The sequence below is a fragment of the Ammospiza caudacuta genome, chromosome 1 (assembly GCF_027887145.1).
Source record: "Ammospiza caudacuta isolate bAmmCau1 chromosome 1, bAmmCau1.pri, whole genome shotgun sequence".
In the NCBI taxonomy this organism is placed as follows: Eukaryota; Metazoa; Chordata; class Aves; order Passeriformes; family Passerellidae; genus Ammospiza; species Ammospiza caudacuta.
The window spans coordinates 8799314-8823481 of NC_080593.1; the positions used below are offsets into that span (position 1 = coordinate 8799314).

General features: G+C 37.9%; 1 protein-coding gene across 1 annotated transcript in view; it reads left to right on the top strand.

Moving 5' to 3' along the window:
- RBM33 (RNA binding motif protein 33) overlaps positions 1–24168 on the top strand; it is a 100174-nt gene that overhangs the window by 25704 nt on the left and 50302 nt on the right. Inside the window, exons 6-10 of the mRNA XM_058815625.1 lie at positions 595–705; positions 7997–8168; positions 12938–13143; positions 14948–15248; positions 20413–20471. Coding sequence (XP_058671608.1) covers positions 595–705; positions 7997–8168; positions 12938–13143; positions 14948–15248; positions 20413–20471 — 849 coding nt within the window. The remainder of the gene's footprint in view (positions 1–594; positions 706–7996; positions 8169–12937; positions 13144–14947; positions 15249–20412; positions 20472–24168) is intronic.

Consider the following 24168-nt stretch of genomic DNA (forward strand, 5'->3'; position numbering starts at 1 on the left):
GGAGGTTAGTTCAGAAAATGTCACCTGCATAATTCAATATAATTTAAGCAGCATATTAGAACACATGCACTGACTTTAATTGTTAATGAAATGATTTAATCTTAATCAAAACTGTACGTGATCAGTGAGGTGTTGGAAAAATACAAGCAAACTTAAGCAAGATTTTGCTTTTGTTTTATGTTCATAGTTTTTCAGAGTTGAACCCACTCATATGTAAGCCCTTGCAGAATGCTTTAAGAATGTTTATATTTGATGGGTAAATCTGATGTTAATGTATATGTGCTATGGCCAGAAAGTCCTGCAGTGTTTGCTTCATGAATTTGTAATCAGTGGATGCAGATATATAGAAGTAGTTGGGACAAATAGTATTAAATGGGATCTTTATGATGACATTGCTGGGATATGAATGAAACTGTTTTGGTTTTGATAATTTTGAAATCACTGTCTAGTTAAAACCCTGCTAATTATGCTGTAGTGTGCCATATCACTTATAGTTGACTGTTCCCAGAGATGCAATACTTCTCTTCCACTGTGGAAGCTGCAGCAATGCAGTCAGACCCCACCTATTCATTTGCCTCCTCTTTACTGCTTTAGGATGAAGATTACATGCAATCCTATAATGAGCCAGCAATGGAAGAACAAGGAGAGTATGCAGCTGATGAGGAGTTGGAAGAAACCCAGACAATGGCTAATGAATCAGAAGAGGTATGTCATGAATTTATTGGAAACTTTAAATAACTAGTTCTGTTACAGTTTGTAGAATTGTACATAGAATTATGCATGGAATTGTGCTGGGTATGAATTGATGCAACTTTGCCAGTGTTGAATTACTGATGGTAGTACTCTATATATAAAATGAATTGTGATAGCATCTATATTGTCAGATACATCAGATCCCCTCCTTCCCTTGGGATTAGAATCATAAGGGAAAGCCCAAAATGTGAATATTTAGTCTTGGCTTCAACATTAGAAACTTCAGGGGCCCATTTGGGTAGGAGATGACAGTAATACTGCACAGTCTGTTCAGTCTCCCAGAGCTGTGGTGCTTCCCTTTCCAGGTGGATCATTGGTGCTGTTGGGATGTACACACAGTTCTTGGGTATCACCCTTTGAGGGAGATTGTAAGCATGGAAGGTTTGGTATTTTAGACAGGCAAAGAGTTTGCTGTTTTGAAAGTTGTGTTGAGACTGAAATTCCTGTGAGATTTATCTTCTTCAGTGAGGAAAAGGGAGAGTTCCTTCATTTGCAATAAGAAAGCTTATGCTAAAGTCTGCCAAGTATGCATTCACTAATTACAGCCTGGTAGTGATGCCTAAAGGTTTTTTAGCTTTTTATATATTTTATGTATATCTACAGCCTTGTATATTTTTAATACATATTTGTGTAGGTTCTAGTATTTTTCCTGCCCTCTATCACAGTTTAACAAGCCTTTACTCTACATTCTTGAGATTCTGTTTAGTCTTAAGAAGATAATTCCTGACAAGGACATCTTATGCTCTACCAGAACCTAAGAGACATAACAAGAAAAAAGGGAAGGAAGCCCCTGGACCAGCTGACTCAGGGCTGGGTTACTGACAGAAGTGATTTCCTATTGGATGTACTGGCTAGATAAACTGATTAATTAACCTTATAAAAATAACAGAAATCCCGTGTCATGCATGTGCAATGCCATATTTTGTGCACCTGCAAGCTTTCATAAAAGTCGCTTTTTTATTTTTGCACTTCAACTGTGTTGCAAGGTTTTCCCTTTTGTTATTAGGGAAGAGTATCACAACCAGTTTTAATTTGCAGCAAGTTTTTAATGGAAGATTTTTTTCCTTTCCCCACCAGGAATCTGCTTTAATATTACTTTTATTCCAGTTCTTAATTAAATAGGATTGAATGGATTACCTGCTGAGAAGTGTAGTCAGAGTGTATTTCCTCTTTGGAGCTTTAACTCATCAGGAAATTAATTCCTCAAAGACACAGCAGCCTTACTGTATGAAGTTCTCACAACTGGGTGTGCTGTGATGCTCCAGTTGTATCAAACCTGTCTTGGTAAAACAGCATTTTTTGGTAGGTGGAGATCTGCATTGAAAGGGACCACCTGCATCCTTCAGCTTCCACTGCTGCAAGCAAAACATCTTGCACCAAATACACATTCATGTCATTAATTTCCTACTTCCCAAATGTTAAATCTGCCCTTCAGAAGAGCTGTGAAATCCTTGAACACTTTTTATTCCTTCACTGGATTGATGATGCACACTTTTGTTGTGGTGTTTTGGAGATGAACTGATGCATTTGTTGTGTCTGCAGCCGCAGTCTGAGATGATGGACACGATGCACATCGTGTAAAATTAAATGCATAGCTGGGATTCAGTGCCAAACTTACTGCTGTAAAAGCACAGCTTCATTTTGGGAGCATGAACTCCAGAGTGAGAATCCTCTAATAGTCACATTGTCTAAATTTGTCTAATTCAGAAATAAATGTGTTTAATTCAAAAGGTACCATTGATGCAAGTTTTTAATTTGTTTTGTAAAGGAAGCTTTTATGGAATTTGTTCATCATATACGGTGAATGTTTTGGCCATACCTTCAGTTACTCTACATTTTGGCTTTATTCTCATTGTTTGTAGATTGTCACAGGTTTATTTTCTCCAAAACAGTACCATCTTTTTTTCCTTTGTCATTTTGTATGGATCTTACTTCCATTTGGCAGTAGGCTCACAGTTGCACTCTCTGAAGAATGGGAGGGAACCTTTGTAGAGTATTCACTTCTGTTCATTGCGTGGTTAGATGCCTGCCTCCAGCTCTGAAGAGTTCTGTTCTTTATTCAAGTGTAAAGTAACAGCACTTTTCCTTAAATCTCATAACATTCAGTGCTTGTAAACAGGGGTAAAGGTTGGCATTCTCCTGCAACAAGAGTGGAGCTGTAATGGATGTGGTACAAAGAAATGGATGTGGTACAAAGAAAGAGCATTATTATCTCTTGGTTGAAATTTGGCATCTGAGTAACAGAGGAGAATGTTGGGTGGTGTTTTATTTTGAGCAGTTACATTAAAACCAGCTAAAGCTTCTTATTATATTGCATGAAGAAATAAGAAATCATTTTGTAAACCAAGAGAAAATCTGACTGGCTGGGGAATTGGAACGTGATGGGGGAAAGAAGTGAATAAGGGAGGGGAGACAATTGTTACAAGTGGCATTCAGGTGGGAGAAGTGAGGAGTAGGCAGGTAAAGTTTGTTTTTGAAACAGTGCTTAAAATTTGAGAACTTGGGTTAATAAATAAACAACACTCTGTGTGGCTTCATTCAAAAATGTAGCATTGCTTCAGAAAATATTTTTGCCTTCCTAAGGTATGAAGCAAAACCCAACACCCAGAAGTTTCAGCAGCAAATAGGTGTGACAGAAGAGCCACATGATGTATCATGTCCTAAATATTTTAGAGGGAAAATATCACTAATTACTTCTGTGAAGTGTTCATAAAAATTAAATCTCATGAAATTGGAATTCGTAATGTCTTTGTTTTATATTGGAAGTTATCTGTGAAGTCAATGATAGAGGATTTATCATTGCATAATTTAAACTGTGTCTTGGGTTATGATGATAAGAAGTGAAGAGTACTTTAGTCAAGAAAGCATTTCATGAAGAAATGCTGCATACTGCTTTTCTTTTGATAGAATAAAGGCTTGGGGGAAAAAATACCCATATCTCTTTTTTTTTTTTGTAGACAAAATAACATATTATGTCTGATATGTTGCATCTGTGCTTAGCCAAAACTTCTGCACTTTAGTTCTGTTGTTCAAGTTTGAAAACACGACCTGCCAGCATGGAGGAAAGTGGTGAAAAGAGTGCAAATCAAAACGGCCAATTTTTAAACATATTATAAGGCACTTAGATTTGGTTTTTGACTCCATTTTTCATCTGTGGAATCGAGGTGCCCTTGGAATAGGTATAATATCCTCCTATCTGCCCTGTTATTTTTTGATCCCCTGGGACTGAGCAAGTGCATCTTCTTCAGTGTTTACCTGTAGCAGATGCCTCCACTTCCTTTTTTATGGCTTATTAGTAGAAGTTCTTTGTTTCACCTTTAATTTAGTTGGTTTTGCACATCTTCTGCATATCTGGAACAAAGCTCTCCTGAACCCTGTGATGCCGAATTTTGCCCCAAAAGGCAAAGAATAACTGCCTAAGAGACTCAGCTTAAGTCTAATAAGCAGGAGGTATTTTATTGTGACGCGTCAGGGAAATCACAAAGTGGATTTCCGAGTTTCCCGTAACAAAAGCAAGCTTATATACAGTTTTGGATATAAGATTGCATCAGATCATATACATAATCATACCTTTTCATGAATATTCATATGGGGCGTGGTGTAGGCAGAGCGTGGGCGGGGACACTTCTTTTGAGGATCATCTTGGTGGTCATTCCGGTTGCCTTCATCATGGGCTGGGGTCTCCTGATGGGTCTTCCTCTTTAAACTTTTGAACCTCTTTCCTAATTCGGTCAATTCCCGGTGTACTTGGCTTGTTCTCTATGGCTTGGCAAAGTTCTTAGGGTCAGTTTGACATTGTTGGCTCTGATCATGCTTAGCCCATCACTTCTCCTATCCCTATCTCTGTCCTGTCATTGTGTTTCATGTTTTAGCTGATTAATTGCTCTATGTGCTTCCTAATACTATGCCTTTTTCAAATGCCTCACATTCTATGTTTTAACTCATTATTTCTTGAGGGCTATCTGTTTTGGGGCTTCACCTGTGTGTGGGGGGGATCCTGTGTCTGGGGGGATCCCATCTTTGGGAGGATCATGCTGTGTCAGTGTTTCTGCAGCATCCCTTGGGCTGTGTCTGACACCATTCCTGTAAGCTGCTCAGGGCAGGAGCACTCAGCCCTTCTCCACAGCAGATCATAACCCAGTGTGAGGAGTCTTGCTCAGTGGCTGGGATTTAGGGCACAGTTATTGAATGAGGATGGCAGGAGCCCCTGACCTCGTGGCACCAGAAAGGTCATTCTGTTTCTGTGTAAGGGTCAGCAAAGCTCTGTGGTAGCTTTGTGCAAGGTGTCATAGTGGGAAATGTAGAGCTCCCTTTGGGAAGCCTGGGCTGGTGAGTCCAGTGCAGTGACCTCAAGTGGCCATTCAAGGGCTGTTAAAATCTATGCAGAGATATTCATGATTAGCAGGTATTAAAGCAAATCCTGTAAGTAAAAATATGGCTTAATTCTGTGTCTGCAGTTGTTTTTTTGAAACATAGAATCCATTCATGCTGTATCTTGGCAAAGCAGCTTCTGTTTGGCTGGAAGGTGGAAATGATCCTGCAGGAATCTTGCATTTTACAAGTGCAGAACAAACTGCAGGGGAAGGATGTGGGCTCCTACCCTGCTCAGCCAGCCTTTCCTGGAGCTGTGTGGAGAGAACTCATGGGTGGCTGTCAGACATGTTTGTGTTCCATTGCATAAATCCCTCAATAATCAGATTTGGATATGGGTCAGTTACCATTCTCCAGCACTGCCTTGCCTTGGTGCCTGCTTTTTCATTAGCTCCTTTGATATTTTTTTTGTCTTTGATATGTAATGCTTGTATGGCTGTTGCTGGTTAATGGGTGGCATGAGCATTATGCTGGTGAATAAAGTGGGTCAGACCAAGACTTCAGAATTGGTATAAGTGGGTAAGAGTAGAATAATGCTAGTCTAGAAAAGTTTGGAATTTTTTTTTATTGTTCTGTAGGTAAGTCTGATAGTCTGTCAGAAATTAGGATGTTTTCTTATATTTTCTTTTTAGAATAGATTTTTTTTTCCAGAATGATAATTGTCAAATTCAACAGAGTGTTTCAGGGTTTTTAATAGCATTTCATTAAAACATAGCAGAAGTTTTCAGGACAATGTAGACTTCATTATTCTTTCTAGTCCCAATTCTGAAGTTTGAGCCACACATAGAGCCTTGCATGATTAAGTTTAGCACTCACAGATGAGATTACATGACTGAGACCAGTCTTTGATTAATAAAAACCAGAATTCCAATGTAGCTTCTAAGGGCCCTAGATGTGTCTGGGGTTTGTGCTTTAGAGTAAAGCAGGAGGCTCGGTGTAGAGTAAGCATGTCTTGCAAAACAGCTGCTCCAGTTCTGACTTCCAAATCCTGATCCTCAAGGAAAAGTTTCTAAAAGGAAGAAGTCAGACAGTGAAATTATGGAGTTTGTGATATTTATGAAAAGCAGATTTAATAGAGATATTGCTTCTCCTTGCTCTTTTGGGAGTCCCTCTTTTCAAGTAAAATGCCAGCCCTGTCTTTCTCTTGGTGTTGTTTGTTTTCATTAAACCATGTTAGCATCTCTTTCCTTGCTAACATCCCTCCTCTGTTCTACCAGTATCAAATGCTTGCCCTCAAAGGTGTTTTGATTATATGTGGATATGTTAATTAGACCAGTTGTGCTCAGTTGGGTTTGCTTTTGAGGTTTGGATTTCTTTCAGTCTTGTTGAAGGTGTTTTTTTCCTCCTGCTTTCCCTGTTGTTTTTGCCTGTTTTTTTTTTTTAATATGATTAAGTTTTTATACCAAAATAAATATATTTGTAACATGAAAGCCTTAAAATCTTTTGTAAAATTTGACTGTTCTCTTAGTTGTATCTTAAAGCAGTTTTGTGAGGTCAGGAAATGGAGGGCTTAAAAGTTTGTCTGGAATGGATAAAATGGGATCAGTAGCCCATTAAAGCCCTGTAACTAAGTATGCAGATCTTTTATTCACCAGACCAAAGCTGGAGTAGCTTTGAGCTTGAGTTCAAGGTTTGCTGTCTTTTAAAGCAGAAACTGTTTTGCCAGGTCACCCTGTCTCTGATCTTGCTTCACTCATTTTTATTTTGGTTATGAATGCAGTTAGGTTGCTAGATAGGGAAATTTGCAGTTTCTTGCACAATTATGCTATTAATTCTTTCTTGATTTGTGATTTAATATCTGTCCACCTGAGTGTCACACTTGCTGTGCCTTTCTCATATAAATTTCTGCACTGATGTGGTTAATTAGAAGATTAAACCATTTTTACATGTTAGATTTGGCTCATTTTTTAACTGTCCTCAAGCAGCATTAAATTTATGATGTATTTAGTGGCTTTGCATAGAATTAAAATGCATGTTCATTTTAATTTAACAGGCTCTAAGAAATGGACAAGTAGGCTTGTACAAGAAATAATCAAATACCACATAATCAAGTAACCAAAAATTTTTATGGAGAATCACATGATATTAGAACACTTCTAATGCTGTAGAAATCCAGTATAACTTGTGTAACACTCTGGACATTTTCATCAGGCCTACATGTGAAAATGGAATCTTTTTCTAAGTTTCTATTCATTTGAAGGAGAGGGATCCATTTTCATTTGGAACATTGTTTTATTTAAATAAATGTTCTAGAGAGAACTGGAAAGTAAATTCCAGAAGCATTCCAATAGCACCCAGAATATAAATTTGGTATTTCCAGTTTTATCCAATCTTATTCTTATTCTCCCATCAATTACTGAATTGAAACTGGGAGGTATTTGAGGAGCAAGGTACAGGCATACATACCTAGAGGAATGGGATTGAGATACAAGGTTATCTTGTTTGGTTAGGTTTTTTTAACAGCATGGTACTGACAGTTGTTAAAAGATGAAAAAAAATGGATTTTACTGTTCTGTTATTTGAATCTGGTAGTAACCAAAGTTTGCATCATAGTCAATTCAGTGATAAAAATCTGTGTGCAGAAGTACCTACTAATCAGATGGAGGTTCTAACTGGAGTTTCAATAATCCCTTAAATATTACAGCAAATTTATTTTCTAAATGTGTTTTACTTTATTATTTATCATGTAGTACATGTATTTTTATTTTAAAAAAATCACCAGCTCTTAAATGTTCCCTGAATTATAATGAACACAATGTATAATGCCAGCAAAATTTGTAGAAAGGGGCTTTTAAAGAAAGCTTGCTTTTGATACTGTTTATAAGAGACTTGGTTTTTTGAGGCAACATGTCCTCTGGTTTTTGTGATTTAGGCAGCTATTGGGTCTCTGGAACTTCAAGAAGAAACAAAAGAAGAGTCTGATGAGGAGGAGGATGATGATGAAGAGTCCGGACGATTACGTTTCAAAACCGAACGGAAAGAAGGAACCATCATCAGGCTCTCAGATGTGACAAGAGAAAGGAGGAACATTCCAGAAACTTTGGGTGAGGCTTTGTGGCAATGGATTGTTTTGCAGAGCTGTAATGAGTGGTAGTAAAAGGCAAAGGGTGTTTTAGCTCAGGTGCATTCCAAATATATTTGCAACCATGAGACCACATTTCTACAAACCACACAGAGACTGTATCTTGTTTATACAAAAGGTGTTGGTGGCTTGACAAAACAGAAAATTTAAAAACAAGAGTGCACTGGAATAACTAAATTTCTGCGCATAATTACAAGATAAAGGACAATTGCATTTGTTTTCATCTGTCTGTGGATTTAGTTTAATATAAAAACAAGACCAGCCAGTAAGGAGAAAACCTTATAGTGGAGCATGACTGTTAAGGGAACAGTGATTTGAATTAGACTTCCAAATGTAATTCTAAATAATCTGAGATGTAGCTCTGAGATAGAAGGAAAAGATGAGTGCACATGTGGATGATTCTATAAAGAGGTTTTTAAACTAATGTTTGGCAAAACCACAATATTGCTGTTGTGAAATGGTTTCTATTCATATACTAGTTTTTCTTAATGATTTGTTGATAGAGACCAGATAACTGACCATGTGGTAGAAGGTTAAACCACAAAAATTCTGTTTGCAGATATAAATAACTGCTTCCTTTTAAGATTGTAGAGCAAATTTTTACAGCTGCTATGGTTTAAAAATGAAATTCCATTGCAGACCTACATCTCCTTACTCTAAAATATGAACATAGTTCAGAAAACACTTAAAGAGGAATTAACATTTCAGTTGAAGTTACAAACGTAATTTCCATCCTGTCACATTTTGGTGACCTTTTGTGACAGCTTGTCTCTATTGGAGGAGTGCATTCTTACTTACTGATTAAAGATGTCATTTGAAACCATTTTATTACCAGCAATAGTGAAATTAATCTTGACACTTAGAGACACTGGAAAAATAATTGCTGATTCACTGCATTAACTGTGTGTGAGAACTGTACAGTCAAGATGAGACCAAGTGTGTGCTGGTAAAAAAGATGTAAAAATACAGTCTTCTCAGTAATGTAGCTAAGATCTTTCCTAAACAATTCTTCATCCCAGATAATGTAAAGAATGGATTTTCAAAGTTCAGAAGAGGGGTATTATAGGACAGCTGTGCAATTGATTTCTAGCAATACCAAGTTTGTCACCTTTGATAAGAAGTACATTATCTTCTTTCAGTGCCATTACATGAAGCCTTCTCAGAGTGGGAATAGTAATTATTCTCTGGATGTAATCAGATCTTAAAGAATGTGAAGAGTAAAAATGTCTTTGGTATTACCAAATTAAAGTATTCCCTTTCTATCTAATCAAAAATACACAACTCAAACCCTTAGACTTCTGCAGAACCAATTGCAAAGTGCTAACAAAGGTCACTTTGGATGTGGCAGTACTTCTTGTTATGCCCTGCTTAGCTGGCTTATGTTCACTGTGATGCCTCATGTCTGAGATTTCAGGCAGGCCTGGGAAGTTGAAGTGTTCTAAATTTGTCCAGTTGCTCTGTGTCCAGAAGCACAGAGTGTAATCAGTTTGCAGATCTGGATGATGAGGAGAAATGACAACATACTGCTTATATATGTAAATGAATATGTATTTGTAGTTGTGCACGAGTTCTTAGCCAGGGAGGAGCTGTGTTCATATGGATGAACACCTGGCTGTGCTTGGAAGAGCCCAGGGAGGGAAGGAGAATCTCTTCTTCCTCTGCTCATCCCCTCTTTTCTTGAGCAGTCTGAGGCTGCTTTCAGGGAAGCAGGGACTGTTTCTGTTGCTTCCCTCCTTGCAAAACCATCTCCCGTGCCTTCTCCTCTGCTTGATCTGTGTATGGGACACAGTGCTCTCAAATTCAATATGCAGCCCCCTCATAATAGAGCTGATGATATTTTGATGTGTGGTGGGTGATATGTAGCTACATGCAGCACTTGAGGTGCTCATGGCATCAGTCTTAACTTCTGCAAGAGGGTTCTGAACCTGCACTTTTGTCTAAGCAGTGGCATGTTGTGGAGGAAATTTACTTTATTGATGTAATCGTCTTATTTTTAAAATCCAGTTTTTATATTGTACTTCTGTGGTCATAGGTGTAGTATGTATGTGAATTTTTGTGTGGTTTTGTTTGGGATTTTTTTCCAAAGTTGGTCCCTACTCTGGCTGAAAAACTGAGAGTGTGGGCTGTGCCTTTAAGGACATGGCCTTAAAAGTTTGAGAAATTTTGTGTAAAGTGAGGAGGAAAACAATTTATGTATTTTAAAGGGAGTGATTCTGCACATCCAAGATTGACAAACTTGACTTTGCATGGATGCTGTCATTCCCTCCCCAAGCTTTATCAGCACAGTGCTCTGAGGTAATTTTGTTGGGAGCAGCCCATCCTTGTTTCTATTCAGTGTCCTTCAGTGTGTGCTCAAGAGGCTGAGAGACTTGGCCATAGTTTTGATTTTTAGGAAGCCTAGCTCTGTTCCCAGGTTCATTAAAAATTGCCTTCCTCACATGTGATCAAAGTTATTTAATAGGAACTTCACCATCATTGGTAGGTACTTGTTGCAATGACTGAACTTTATTTTCCAGACTCCAGTGCTGAGTTCAGGGTTGTAGTGTGGAAGATGTCAGAGAAATTGCCCTCCCTGTCCTATTCCTGGGAAAACAAAACATCTGTCCAAGCAGCAGAACGCTCAGTATGCCCTGCAGGACTTGGATCATTTCTGGATGAGGGATAGAGACACTCTTTTGCAGCATAGTGGCACTATTTTCCCTCTTGAATGTATGGAGAGTAGGGGTCTGTCTTTCAGGCAGGTCAGGTCAAAGCCCACATTTGCCCTTCAGTGTTTGTGGGTTTCTGAAGAAACACAACTTGATTCAGGTGTGGAGAGGAAGAAGACTTGAAATAAGAGCTAGATAGTTTTTCCTATCTAACCAGCATTTTTGATCCCTGGCAGCCAGAAATGACTATGGCAGTTGTGTTACTTGCATCTAATGTTTTTAATTGCTTTGGGCAAGAGTACATTTCTCTTAATTTTTGTTAGAAATGGACACTTCATACTAAGACTTGAGGGACTGTGATTTCTTCCCTCATTGTGAGCATTGTGTAAAATTTTCCTCATAAAGCCTGATTGTCTTGGGCTCTGCAGTGCCTTGAGGGCAAAGGTAGCATTTCATAAGAGTATTTGTTAAGGCTTTATGCCATTCAGTTGTGGTGTCAGAGTGGAGAGAAAAGGAGGTAAAGAAACTTCTCATCACCAATGTCCAAAAATAAAATAGGAAACCTGGGCAGATCCTGGGCTTTTAGAAGTCTGTCATGTTTGCTGTGTTCTTACAGGCCATCAGCAAGTTCAGAACTTTTAAAAATTGAAAAGCTCCTGCTTTGTGGAGGTGCTAAATACTTCTGTAAACTGGGACATGCAAATTGACAGTCTTTACAGCTCAGTCATGCAGATAGTTTTTGTAGCAAAGTAAGAACAACTGCCGCAGAGGGAATGCTCAGTGCTCACCCTTTTCTGCCCTTCTGTCAATCCTCAACTTCAAAGACTAACAGAGATTACTTATGAAGATGTTAAAGATGGAGGTGGGTTAAGTAGCTTTGGCCTTTAGACTCACAAGAAATTGTTAGAGTTTTCTAATTGATTTAGTTATGTATTCTTGGGAGAGGATATCTCATGGTGTGGAGACAGTTGTAATGTCTCCTGCCAGATACTAATTACTGTAATTCTGATATTATGGCCACTGTGTGTAGTATTGACAAGTAAATACCATATTAGTTCAAAATATGCTTTTATTTGTCACGAGTGTGTTTGTTTTTAGTAGTTTAATTTTGCTGTGTTAGAGGCAGAAATCAATTTAGGGTTAACAAAGGATCTGACTAGCACATGGCAAAAGATTCAGCTGCATGTTTGAGTTAAAGTTTATTACCCCTTGTAAGTGATTGAAACCTGGTGAGTGGTTCTGCTCATACTTTCATGGTATGTTTTCTGAAGTCTGTTGTAGACCTTTTCTGTATTTTCAAGTGATTTCATTACCTGGGTCTATTACTGCATCATTTTAATGTTGTCAGCACTATCCAAGGCTTCAAGCAAATTTGTCATCTTTGCTAAGTACCATGTGTTTTCTGGTGTTTACTCAACACAGCCAACCCAATGATGTGAGTTGGCTGGGTGTTACCAGCAGCCATGTGTTTGGCTTGAGCTAAGCACAGATTTTAATGTGTGCTCTCTCTTCAGTGGAATTACCACTTGTGAAGTACAGTTGGTTCTTAAACCACATACAGTAAAACAAAAATTTAGTTATGTACTTGAAACATTTCAGCAAGCAGGATGTCCTTCTTTGGAGTAGGCCAATGTGCAGAAGAGTGGTGCATAAAATCTGTTTATATGGAAGACTCAACAGATCCTTTACAGTAAAGTTTACTGCAGGTTCATTGTCTTTCCTGACATTTGCAGATAAGTGAGATGTTAAAGATAATACTTTGAGGGGAGCCACAGCCTTCTCTTAGAGCAGAAGACAGACTTCAATACCATCTTGAAAAAGAAAACAACCAAACCTTTTTGTTCGTTTGTTTCATTTATCTGCTGCTTTTTGCCTGTGCAGAAGACAGAAGTATCTGTGCTTTTCCCTTTTAAAGATGTTTTAACAAAATGTTAACATGCCACCTAAAGGAGATCAAGTGCCTACAAATTTTGTTAGTTGCAGGGATTCTTCTGTAGTTCTAGCAGTGTTTTATTTGTCATTGTGTTTTCCACCTTTTCAGCACGAAGCTAAAATAATTTTCCCCATTTTTCTGTCTCGACAGAGCTTTCTGCAGAAGCCCAGGCAGCCCTACGTGAGTTTGAAGAGAGGGAGAGGCAGCTCAAGCAGGGGCGGTACGGCTCCAGGAGAGGAGGGAGAAGAGGAGGCTCAGTCATGTGCCATGGAATGGGAGACCAAAGGAGAGACAGTAATGACAGGGGAAGAATGAAGGATCACAGGCCTGCACTGCTGCCAAACCAGCCATCAATGGTACCTTTCAATCCTTAGTATTCTTTGAGCATCCTTGCAGGAAGTTGTAGAGAAATGTATTTTAAATCATGAATCTTTGCAAAGATGGGATATATGTTCCAGTGTAGACTTTCTGCTCTTTCTGGGCACTCTTAGGCAGTGTGGGCTTTGTGTGATGTGATGATTGCAAAGTATGTGCTCAGTCCTGTTACTGGCTTCACCTTGAGCAATCTCAAGACCTCCAAATGAAAAGTGCATTTTGACTGATGAGTCACAGTCAGACTTAACTGCTGGTTAGCATGAGGATGGAGGAAAAACTGAATTCCTCTGAAAAGTCTTCATACAACATGGAAACATGTTCAATCCTTCATTATTTATAATAATGTAGTTTAAAAAATATGATTTTGTAAAATGCTTCTTGGCTTCTGTCAAGGTAATGTTTTTGCTGATACTTCTTTAAAAAATCTGTTTGCCTATAAGCTATGCTACTATGGAGGTAAATAAAAGCTGAGGACAGTAATCAGCACTTCATTACTAGATAATTTACTATTTTGGGATTTCAAATGAAATTTAGCTTTGTTGCTCTTTTCTATTTCTCTGCTGTGCTTTGTATCACAATATTAAGACTTTACTTTTCCCATCAAAAAAGCCTTATGAAAACCAAAACCATCTCCAGCAAGTGATCAAGAGGTCATCACTTATTTTTGTTCACTGTCATAAAATATACTGGAAGCTGAGATTGTAGAACAAAGTCTTTATATATCTTTGCAGGACAAGGTCATCTGTGTTAAACAAAGGTGATTTTTTCCAACAGCAGTAAGTAGGTGCTGGTCACTGGCAGGAGTCGGTGGATATCTCAGTGCTTGAGAGCCCTGCAGTATTAAATTTTGTGCTTTTTAAGCAGTGAAGGTTGAATATTTTTTTCTGTTTTGCTGCAGTCATTGCAAGCTATTTTGATTTTAAATGTAAATATTTTTGTATTCATCACAGTGTCTTTTTGTGCATACTATGTAGTTCTGTGCTTTATGTACACTGGAAGAAACAAGAAAGTCTGTCGCACCTTTGTTGCTAAAAGGTTGTCTCCTTGGGCCTCTTCTTGCACTGCCTCTTAGAAGTTGCTGATGTAGGACTGAGATCTAGTAACAGTGACTTGAGGGGCAGAAGGATGTCTCTGAGAAGAGACACTATTTATTAGCACTGATTTTGGCCATTTTTTTCTAATAGTTGAGCAGCAAGAGACTTTCTTCTGTGTTTGGAAGGAGACCTTTGAAATATATCTTCAAATGAGTTTTTTCTTCAAGCAGTATGGTTAGGTGTGCTGCACTGATATTGAAGAGTAGTTGAATTTGTGCTGCACTGATACCTGAATTTGTATTTTGACTTCTGTTGCTAGTGCTAGGTCTGTTATCTGAGAGAGGCTCTTGTATACATGAGAGAAGAGGTAGTGGATTTGTTTTGGTACTAGGACTCAGATTTCTAGTGATCTCCACATAAACCTTATTGCAGTTAATAACACTGACCTATGCAGAGCCCTGACTACATATGAAACCAGATGGTTTCACTGTTAAAAATGAGTGAATGTGTCTGCATTCCCTGTGCTTCTTTGCTCTTTGTTGCTTTCTTCTTCACTTGAATGTTTTTGATTGCTCCTTTGCTTTCCTGTGCTGATGGTTTTTGGTGGATCCAGTTGATTTTAGGGAAAAGAATTTTTTCTGTTCATAATTGGCCTTAATTGTTCTCCAGAGATGTCTTGGTTTTGTGCTCATTTATGTCAGGATATTTTGACTTTAAAGCCTAGTGACTCTGTTCTTTTGTCTGACTTTAGACTCACTCACAGAGGTTAATTCCAACACACCAGCAACCTGTTATGAGTCTGTTCCAGCAGCAACAACAGCAGCAACAACAACAACAGCAACAGCAGCAACAACAGCAGCAGCAGCAACAGTTACAATCTCTGCTTCCTTTACAGCATCAGCATCATTCTTCTCCTCCTCCAGGGCTACATATGCCCCCTCAGATAGAAACACCTCGAATAATGATGACTCCCCCTCCAGTGACCCCCCAGCAGCCGAAGAACATCCACATCAATCCTCATTTCAAGGGGACCGTGGTGACGCCCGTACAAGGTGAGATCTCTGAACACCTTGCCAGTCATGCAAGCGTGACTCAGCTCATTCTTTGCCAGAGATGGAACAATTTGTTTGTTTATCACTTCATGGAAATGTTCTTCAGACTGCTGGGTTTTTTTCTTGAAGCTTGAAACAAATGTTTTGCCTGAAGTAAGACATAATGTTGTTGGACTGTGGCCAGCTGAACAAGCAAAGCCTTTTCAGCTTTTACCATGTTTGCTGTTCTGATGTAAAGCCTGAGAAGAGCAGGAAAAATGGAAACTGAAAAGAGAATGTGCTTCTCAAAAAACAATAAATGTCATTTTTCAAAACTAGGAAAGTACTATAATTTGTGAATTTCCGAGGACAATCTACCTGTTTTGGTGAGAGGGTACTGAGGCACTCCTTGCCATGTAATTGCTCTGTGAAAGATACCAGTTGCTGTCCTTTCTTGACAAGATACATGCCCTCAATTCTCCTTTCACAGAAGAACATCTGTAATTGTTTTGATTTGCAAATACTGTTTTCTCTAAGTTAACACAAGCATTTGAGCTACATTTCTTAGGGTAGCTCTCAGCAAAGCTGTTCATACTGCTGCTTATTTAGGAAGTGTTTAATCCCAAAGAGGGTTAAAAAAAGATACCTGCATAGCTCTGATTTCTGATTATGTTGGGACAAGACAGCCTAAAAAAATACATCAATATTTATACATATTTGCCATTAGATTTTCTGTATTTTCCCCCCTTCACATCAGCAGAACTCCAAGCCAGTGCTATCTTTGCTTCATTGATTTGACCAATGAAAAGCAGGAATTTGGCAGGGTAGAATATTGCCAAAGTATAGAGGTCTGTTTTGCTGCTCACATATGGCTTTGTCAGAGTTTATTTTGCTTTTCCCTGTGGTGCTTCCCACAAAATTATGCATCAGGACAGATTATCTGGAAACACTCCAAAAGAATCTTTACTTGTGGATTTGTACCTTCTGTGCATTTTTCTAGCACTACCAAAGTAAGTTACTGTTTAATGAGAAGCAAAAATTGCTTCTAGACTATTCTAGATGCCTTTTCTCTGTCCCTGTGAAACAGTACTAGATCTTTTCTATCTAGGTAAGCAATAATGTGATCATAATCCTGGGAATGGCTACTGAGAGTTTGTGCTTTTGCCTAATGTCAGAAGTATCTTAATGTGTTTTCTTCCCTTTGTCTGAGGAGTCTTTTTTTCACATTGCTGGGCAGCTTCAGGCTCTTCTCAGCTTTGCCACTATGTCTGTGGCACTGTAGCTGTTGCAGGTCTCTTGCTTGATCTTGTTCAGTTTTTCAATCTTTATGCACATCCTTATTTCCAGAAAGTTGTATACTTCCTGCAGGTTAGATCTTCAGTATTGGATTTGTAAAAGGAAAGGTGTTCTTGGGTTTTTAACATCTTACATCTGCTGACTTTATGTGCACATTCATTTCTTGGCTTGTAAAAGTTCAGGTGTTCTCTTAGACTGAGCTGCCCTGCAGAGTGAGTTGAGATTGTTGAATGGTGTTAAAACCTGCATTCAGCAAGGACATTCTTTGCTCTGTGTATTGATGGCAGCTGCTTCATATGAAATCCCTTTGTGCCATTCATTTTACTGAAAGAGTCCTTGGCAAGACTGCTGAATTTTTTCTGCTAATAGGTGTGCAGCATACTATTAAATATGATCTTTTAAGTCACTGTAGAAATTTCATCTTCTTGATTAGAGAGCATCTATTGGAAGCTGAGTCTCCTGCAGTGACTGAGAGTAGTGGCCATCTCAGTCCTAATCTGTAGCAGTACAGTTATGTCACATGAAAGTAAACACTTGCACACATAAGGAAAATGTGAAAATGTGTTGGAAATTAGGAGCTTTCTGTAGATAAATGAATGTAATTCTAACATCTTCAATGGTTTTTGCATATTAAGGTGAATTTTAAAGCAGTCACTGCAGTCAAGTGGTAGATAGAAATTCCAGTGTAGGAAGTGCTGTTCCAAGCTTCCTCTTAAAAAAATCTTCCTTTAATCCATCTGCTTGAAGCTCCAGTAGGCAGAGACTGGTGGTTGGCAACAAAAGGATGTGTTCCACTTGCAGCCTCATTTCTTTCAGGGTAATGGGAAGGATGAAAGATCAGATTGACTTTGTGGTCTTGATGATGTCCTGCCCCTTGTTGGCTGAACATATTTCCAGATACATGAGGGGCTTTACACATTAGAGAATGTAGTCAGATAGGTGCAAAGTTTATTGGGATTCTCTTGTTGAAAATGTGATGCCTGGAAGCTAAAAAAGCCATGTCTAGAAGTGCATGATATGCACACTTAGGTTCTGGTAATTTTAATGGTGTGCTGTCATGTTTTAGTGTAGACTGGCATTTTTTCCTCTCTAATTTTATGGCAGGATAAAGCTCACACGCTTCTAATTGTCAGCATCAGGAACACTTTTCCTAAGTGCAGATCATAGAAATACACTTTTTAAACATCTTTTTGGTTTCAGTAAGTCTTGAAATGCTTAGAGTGTATCAATATTTTCTAAAATAGACTCAAACCTCCTGTAAATTGCTACAAAATTTTCATGTGAATAAAAAACCATCTATAAGAGCTCTTACTAGACAGCCACTTCAGCCTGAAAAGGAGCAGAAACACTGTTGAGGAATCCTATCATAGGCCTATTCCTTTGATGTTTCAAAGGCAAATGTCTTTACAGTGGCCACCATCTCCCTGCCCAGCCTTGAATCCTGATTTGAAAATACCAGTAACTTTCAAGTCAGTTTTAAATGGATTGCTGCTATTTTTTGTCTTTGAAGTTTCATAAATGATTAAGGAGTTGGACTATCAAGCCCCTAAAAGATGAGGCTCTGTGGATACCTGCTGCAGGTACTGTGCAGTTGGTGTTCAGCTGTGCCTCCTGTGGCATTTGAATCCCATATCTATTATTGTCTTGTCTCGTATCTTTTTTTTGTGTCCTATTCTGCAAATTATTTTTGAGTTGTAGGTAGTGATTTTTGCTGAATGTGTGTCCAAACTTGAGTATGATCCATTTATTAGTGAGGACAGCTGTACATAGATGCACTGTGAAGTACTGATTTAACCTGTGATAATAGGTGTTGCATTTTTCCCCTTAAATGTTTACACCACCAGTAACTATTTCAGGGATCCTGTGGTGCTGCCAAAATTGACATGAACTAATGAGCAGTTTATGGCAGCTCACTATGCCATTTACCTTTTGAAAACTGTTTGGTGTCTTGGGAACAATCACGTTGTAATTCTCCTGAATAATCAGTGTGGGAATTGCTTCTTCATCTTTTCCAGTATAGTGTTGGAATTTATAGCAAGAAGCAATTTAATCTTCTTAAAATAGTGTCTTACAACATGCTGTGTATTATTTTGGAAACATACTTTTCACACCTATGGAATATTTGACATCAAGTAAATGAGGGCTTGAGACTTCTTTGCTGCTTAAGCAAGTGTCCAAGGATTGAAAGGGCACAGAGTTTGAACTACTATCTTTCATGAGAATTAAATTAATTTGTTGAAAATATATAAATATGTGAATTTCTATGCTACTGCTGGAGGCAGGATACTGAAATAGACTCTAGTTCAGTTGACATTTCTCTACATTTCCCACCTTATGCCATTTTTCTCAGTGCCTCTTTGACCTGTAATACCTGAACTATTTTAGGACTAGGTCTGTCAAGAGCATCTTGCCAATTTTTTTCTGTGTGGCCATGGCTGTTTGATACCAACAGATGTTCATTAGAAGCCAGGATGAAGCTCTTGCAGTCATTTTCTGGTGTAATGTGATACAAAGCTTGCACACAGTCCTCCCATGCTGAAAGACTGCTGCAATTAGTTTACCCCATCAGTCTCTGAACCAGCAAACCACAAGTACTTAATGAAAGTGGATGGAAGCCAGACATGGACATGAACTGGAAAAAAAAAACACTAATGCATTAGTTCTTGTGCCTTGGTTACCAAGGGAAAAGGGATTTTTGAGGCATCTTAGTCAGCTCTGTGTTGGGAAATGCACCCAACTTCTCTCTCAAACTAGAAGAATTTCTTAGTATATTTCCTGCTCTGCAGTGTAACACAGGAGCTGTCTGCAAAGTCAGTGTTCAACCCTGCCTGGGAAATGTTTCCCTCTCACTTTCAGAAGTGCTAAAAACAAACTGGAGAAGAATCTTACTAAAAGCTTTTAGTAAATGAGCAACCACATTGTGTGGTTGGAAATGCTTTATTGAACTTCTCTAGGCCTTTCATTTATTGTGGAAATGTTTGTATTTTTAACCACTTACACAACTGTGAGAGGAAACAAAAAGTGCTCTGGAAAATAGGAAAATTGTTGTTACACTTTGTATTCGAGATTGGAATACAGGCTCAGTTCCCAGGGTGATCCAGCTGTAGCACTTTGTGCATTTTGCCATACCATTAAGTGAATGTTTTGGGAAATAGCTTTTTGTGCCTAGCATTTCAAAGTGCAGTTGTAAGGGCAAATCATCCATGTTAATCCCCCTGAAATACTAGTTTTAGAGGTTATTTTTTCAGGAAAAGGTCTCCTAATTCTTCTTAGTATCTTTGTGCAATCAGTGTCTTTCATCTGAGATCAGCAGTTCTGTGATCACAGTTGCACACACACACACTGTGGTGGCAAGGCCAGACAGACTAAGTAGTTTTTGTGTGCTGTTAATTGCAGCTACCTGCTTCATTTTACCCTCATGAGCAGTGATTTTTACCAGTTAGTGTCTCTCATGTTCATGTTTCTTGTGGTAGTTTGGTGGTGAGACTGGGAGATGCTTTGGAAATGTTGAGTGGCATGAAGTTGAGAAGGCAAGTTAATCATGTATCCTTCTATTGGAAACGTGAAATTATTGTTAGTGTCTGTCAGCTTTGTCTAAGGGATGTCTTTGGCTGAATAACTACTCTAGTTTGCCTTCCTGCAACAAGGAGCAATTTAATTCTTGAAAAAAGCAGAACTAAATTATGCAAATTAACTAGGAGAATCCTAATTGCCCTGTTGCATGTTGTAGGGGAGGGAACGGTTGCTCAAAGTTAATTGTAGGAACTGTGACATGTGAGAGTAAAAGTAGCAGATTTTAATCATGGCTTTTTATTGCAAATGCTTTTGGAAATAACTACAACAACTGTTAGGTAAAACAAATGGTGTTAAAAGGTGCTTCTTGTTTCAGTGCCCTTGCTGCCAGTTCCTGCCCAGCCAAGACCTGCTGTAGGACCCCAGAGATTTCCTGTGAGTAGCAGCTGTTTCTTCTTCTCTGATATGGATAAGCATACATTTGCAAGGAAATATTAATATTGCAAATAAAAGCTGTTCTAGTGAAATATAATTTTAAGGATTTGTAAATATTGACAATACACTCTGCAGTTGAAAATGTTTGTTAAAAGCTTAAGGTCAATGGATTTTTGAGAGTAGAATTAATTCTGTTTAACTGTAAAATTGTTGAACCAGTCTCTCCAGTGGGAAAGGCATGAATGCATCTTGTCTTAAGGAATATGGGCTTCATTTTATTACTCAACTCTTTCTGTATAAATAGAATCCTTATTTTATTTGATATAATAAAAGGCAATGTGAAATAATCCCTAAGCTTAAAAAGCAGTAGTATGTATTTATTGTAAAATGCAGCAGTCATTTTTATCATTACTAAAGGTATTTCAACATCTCATGTTTTTTATATAAAAAACATAAAAGAAAGCAAGGTCATGCAATGCCAGTTATGTTTCTAATTTTGAAAACCAACCAGACACTTAGCTGCTTCACTGGGCTAATTTCACTTCATAATTATTTCATAATTATTTTAAATTCTATGAATGGAAACAGTATATGCTTCTAGAACTTTTCTCATAATTTCAATTTTGTTATACTAAATTTCTAGTTGAAATGGTTAGCAGAGTATCAAAATAAGCAAAAGACCTAGGTTGCAATATTACCTAAAGTATTTTCAAGTAAAAACCTGTATATTATACTTCCCAAATATATAAAACACACAAAAAATGTGTTGATGTGTGCAGTGCTGAAGGAGGAAAATAGATGTTTGAACATCTGTGTGGTATCTCAGGCACAAAGATCAGATGTACTGGAAAGAAGCAAATTTCAGAAACCCTCTGTGACTTTTGATTGCCTAGTGCAGACCTGTTTTTTTTTTAATGCAGAATATTTTTCATACATGACTTATGGCTGAGGAATTGTGGTATCTGTATTTTGCAGAGAAACAGTCTTTACATTGCTGCATTTCTTCTGTGAAGTTTTAAAAAATTAAGTTGTAAACCCACAGTTTCATTAAGTAAATTCATGCTGTATCTTAAGGAAAATATTTTTCAGCTTTTTTAAAAACTAAAAATATTGTGGTTTCCAGATGAAGTAGTTTCTTCACTTTAGTATTATGGGGAGACGTTATTTACATTTTGAAAGTAGTTTTAATTGTTATTTTTTATGAAAACAAGTGTCATGCATTTGTTTTCCTTTGATACTAAGTTGATTTGCCAGTAAACACAATTTGGGATGGAAAAGAAATTGGAGGATAAGGAATATCTGTAAAGGCATTGCAATTGGCATCTTTGAAGTGTGTTTACATCAGCGTAGAAAAATTGGAAATTAATTTTTATTTAAATTGAGTGTGAAATTAGATTTTAGTTCTGTTCACTTTTGGGGTTGCAAGTTGAGAAGTATTGCAAACCTAACTGATCTAAATGCAGCAGTTTATTAAAAGGGAATAAAGTAAACTGAACATTTTTTGGTCAGACTTTTGCTCCTTAGCCTAAGGAAAAACTTGACTGCTTGCAGTCTTTTTATTTGTATAAGCAGTGCACCAGAGAAGAGTCAGTATAATTAAATTTTCATAAGGAGGAGGAGGAGGAGGGCTGACTTAACTGTGAGGGTCTAGCACTGTCATTTGGTTGCCCTGGTTTTTTTGTACTTCAGCAGTAAGGTGCTGCATGACCCTGAGAAAGTTGCTTCATCTTTGCATGGCTCACTGGGTTATAAAGTGGACTTCCCCTATGAAGTACTTTATAAATTTTGCATGGGTTATCAGTCATATTAGGATTAGGAATTAAGTGTCACTGTGTACATACCTCATGTTTGTTTTATTAAATGTAGTATGTTAGCTCTTGAGCTGAAGACAAATTTACTTTCTGACTAACGTTTTATCTTGCAGAACTACCTTTTTTGCTGTTACATGTCAGATGCCTTTGTGCTATTCTAATTCACTTGTTTATGTATAAATGTTGACTTAAAGCAATGCAGCAGTGGTTAGACAATTCTGACAAGCCATTTGAAAAAGATCAAAGACTTACTCCAGACTATGTACAGTTCATTCAGCCTTTTTTTCATTGTATAAAGAATCTCTGGATATGCAATAACTTGAATTTGCTCTTGTTTTTAAGATTGCATAATCAAAGGATAACAGTTAACTGATTTCTCTGATTGCTTTGCTTCTAAAAGATAGTGGGGTTAGAATTAAATATTTGCAATCTGGTTTCCCCTTGAACTTTGAACTGGATGGTTTCTTTTCATTGAATGTGACAGAGGTGGAAACATGAAGAGTAATTAAATTCTTGCAAGAAGAGACCAGAAGTGGGCAATGCCATAATTGAAGAAAAAATTTGTCATTGAGTTTCTATCTTATCTAGCAGAGAAACCTCTCAGTGCAGAGAGCCTTTGTGCTCCAAATATGGGAACAACTTCAATCAGAGCTAATCAATTGCTAGTCCTAAATCTATTGGAAACCAGGTGTTGTTAATTTAGGGCTGATGAAATGACTTTGTAACCATGTAATGGTTAATTCTTACAACCTTCTGCAGAAGGATGTAATTGAAGGGTTGAACAAAGTTGTAATGAGCATGTTAACATATGGTGTGAGACCTGAATTATAGGAAATAATGTAGTGCTGTGTCAGGCTAGTGTTGATCAGGACTGAGCCTGCTTAGAGTGGGGGCTGATTAAATTCCCTTAATCTTGAATCTCAATTTTAGTATTTCAAGGTAGAGCTCATTGTTCAGTTATTTCTTTCTTAAAACTTAACTCCTGGAATGTTTAGAGAGGGACTACTGGAAAAGATACCAGGGAATGAATCTGTGTTGTGTACACAGAGTTATTTTAGCACTTACAGTAATCTTGAATCAAGCAATCGAGTTGTCTTACCTGTTACTCTCTGAGCATTTGAGATGGCTTGGTGTGAATGGTTTTGGAGAGCTGTTTGTAACTGACAAGGACTGAATGAACGGTGGATCTGAGGTGTGTCACAGCTGAGAAACAGGGTGCACTTGTGGGATCTGGGAGTTAAGGATGTGAGTTCTGTTTGTCTGAATTGCACAGTGCTTGTGGCCATAGTTCACAGTAATCCAGTCTGAAAACATGGTTTGAATTAACCTGGACCTGTGCAAGTGCCAACTACATGTTTTCTTTAAACAGTTTAAAGAATAGATTAACATAAGGTCTGGCTTTATCTTCTGCCTTTGCTTTAAAGTGGTTAAGAGGCCTTTTCCAGATTTCCTGTCCCAGTGTCACAGTTGGTATCTCACAAACAACAGTCTACTTTGCAAACTGATCCATTTACAGGAATGTCACAGGAGATTTTACTCACAGACTGCTTATGTGGCTCTTCTGAACTTTTCATGTGTTTTCTGACCAATTTACTAATTCTTGTGGATGGCCCATTGCAGGGGAAGGAGCTGGAGGGTTTTATATTACACAAGAGGGACCACTGTGATTTCTGTCTTTCATGCAGTGTTTGTTATCTTGGCTAATTTCTCTTTAAATTCCTATGATGTGTGAAGAAAGATGGGATAAAATAAGGAAGAGGAGATTAAATAGAAAATGCAAGAGGTATTTCTTTTTATTATCTAAAGACTGCTGCTAACTGGCTGTTACAGAGGCCAGAGCATTAGTGAGTGTGAAGCTGGAAGTTAAGGGATGAAAAAATCTGGAC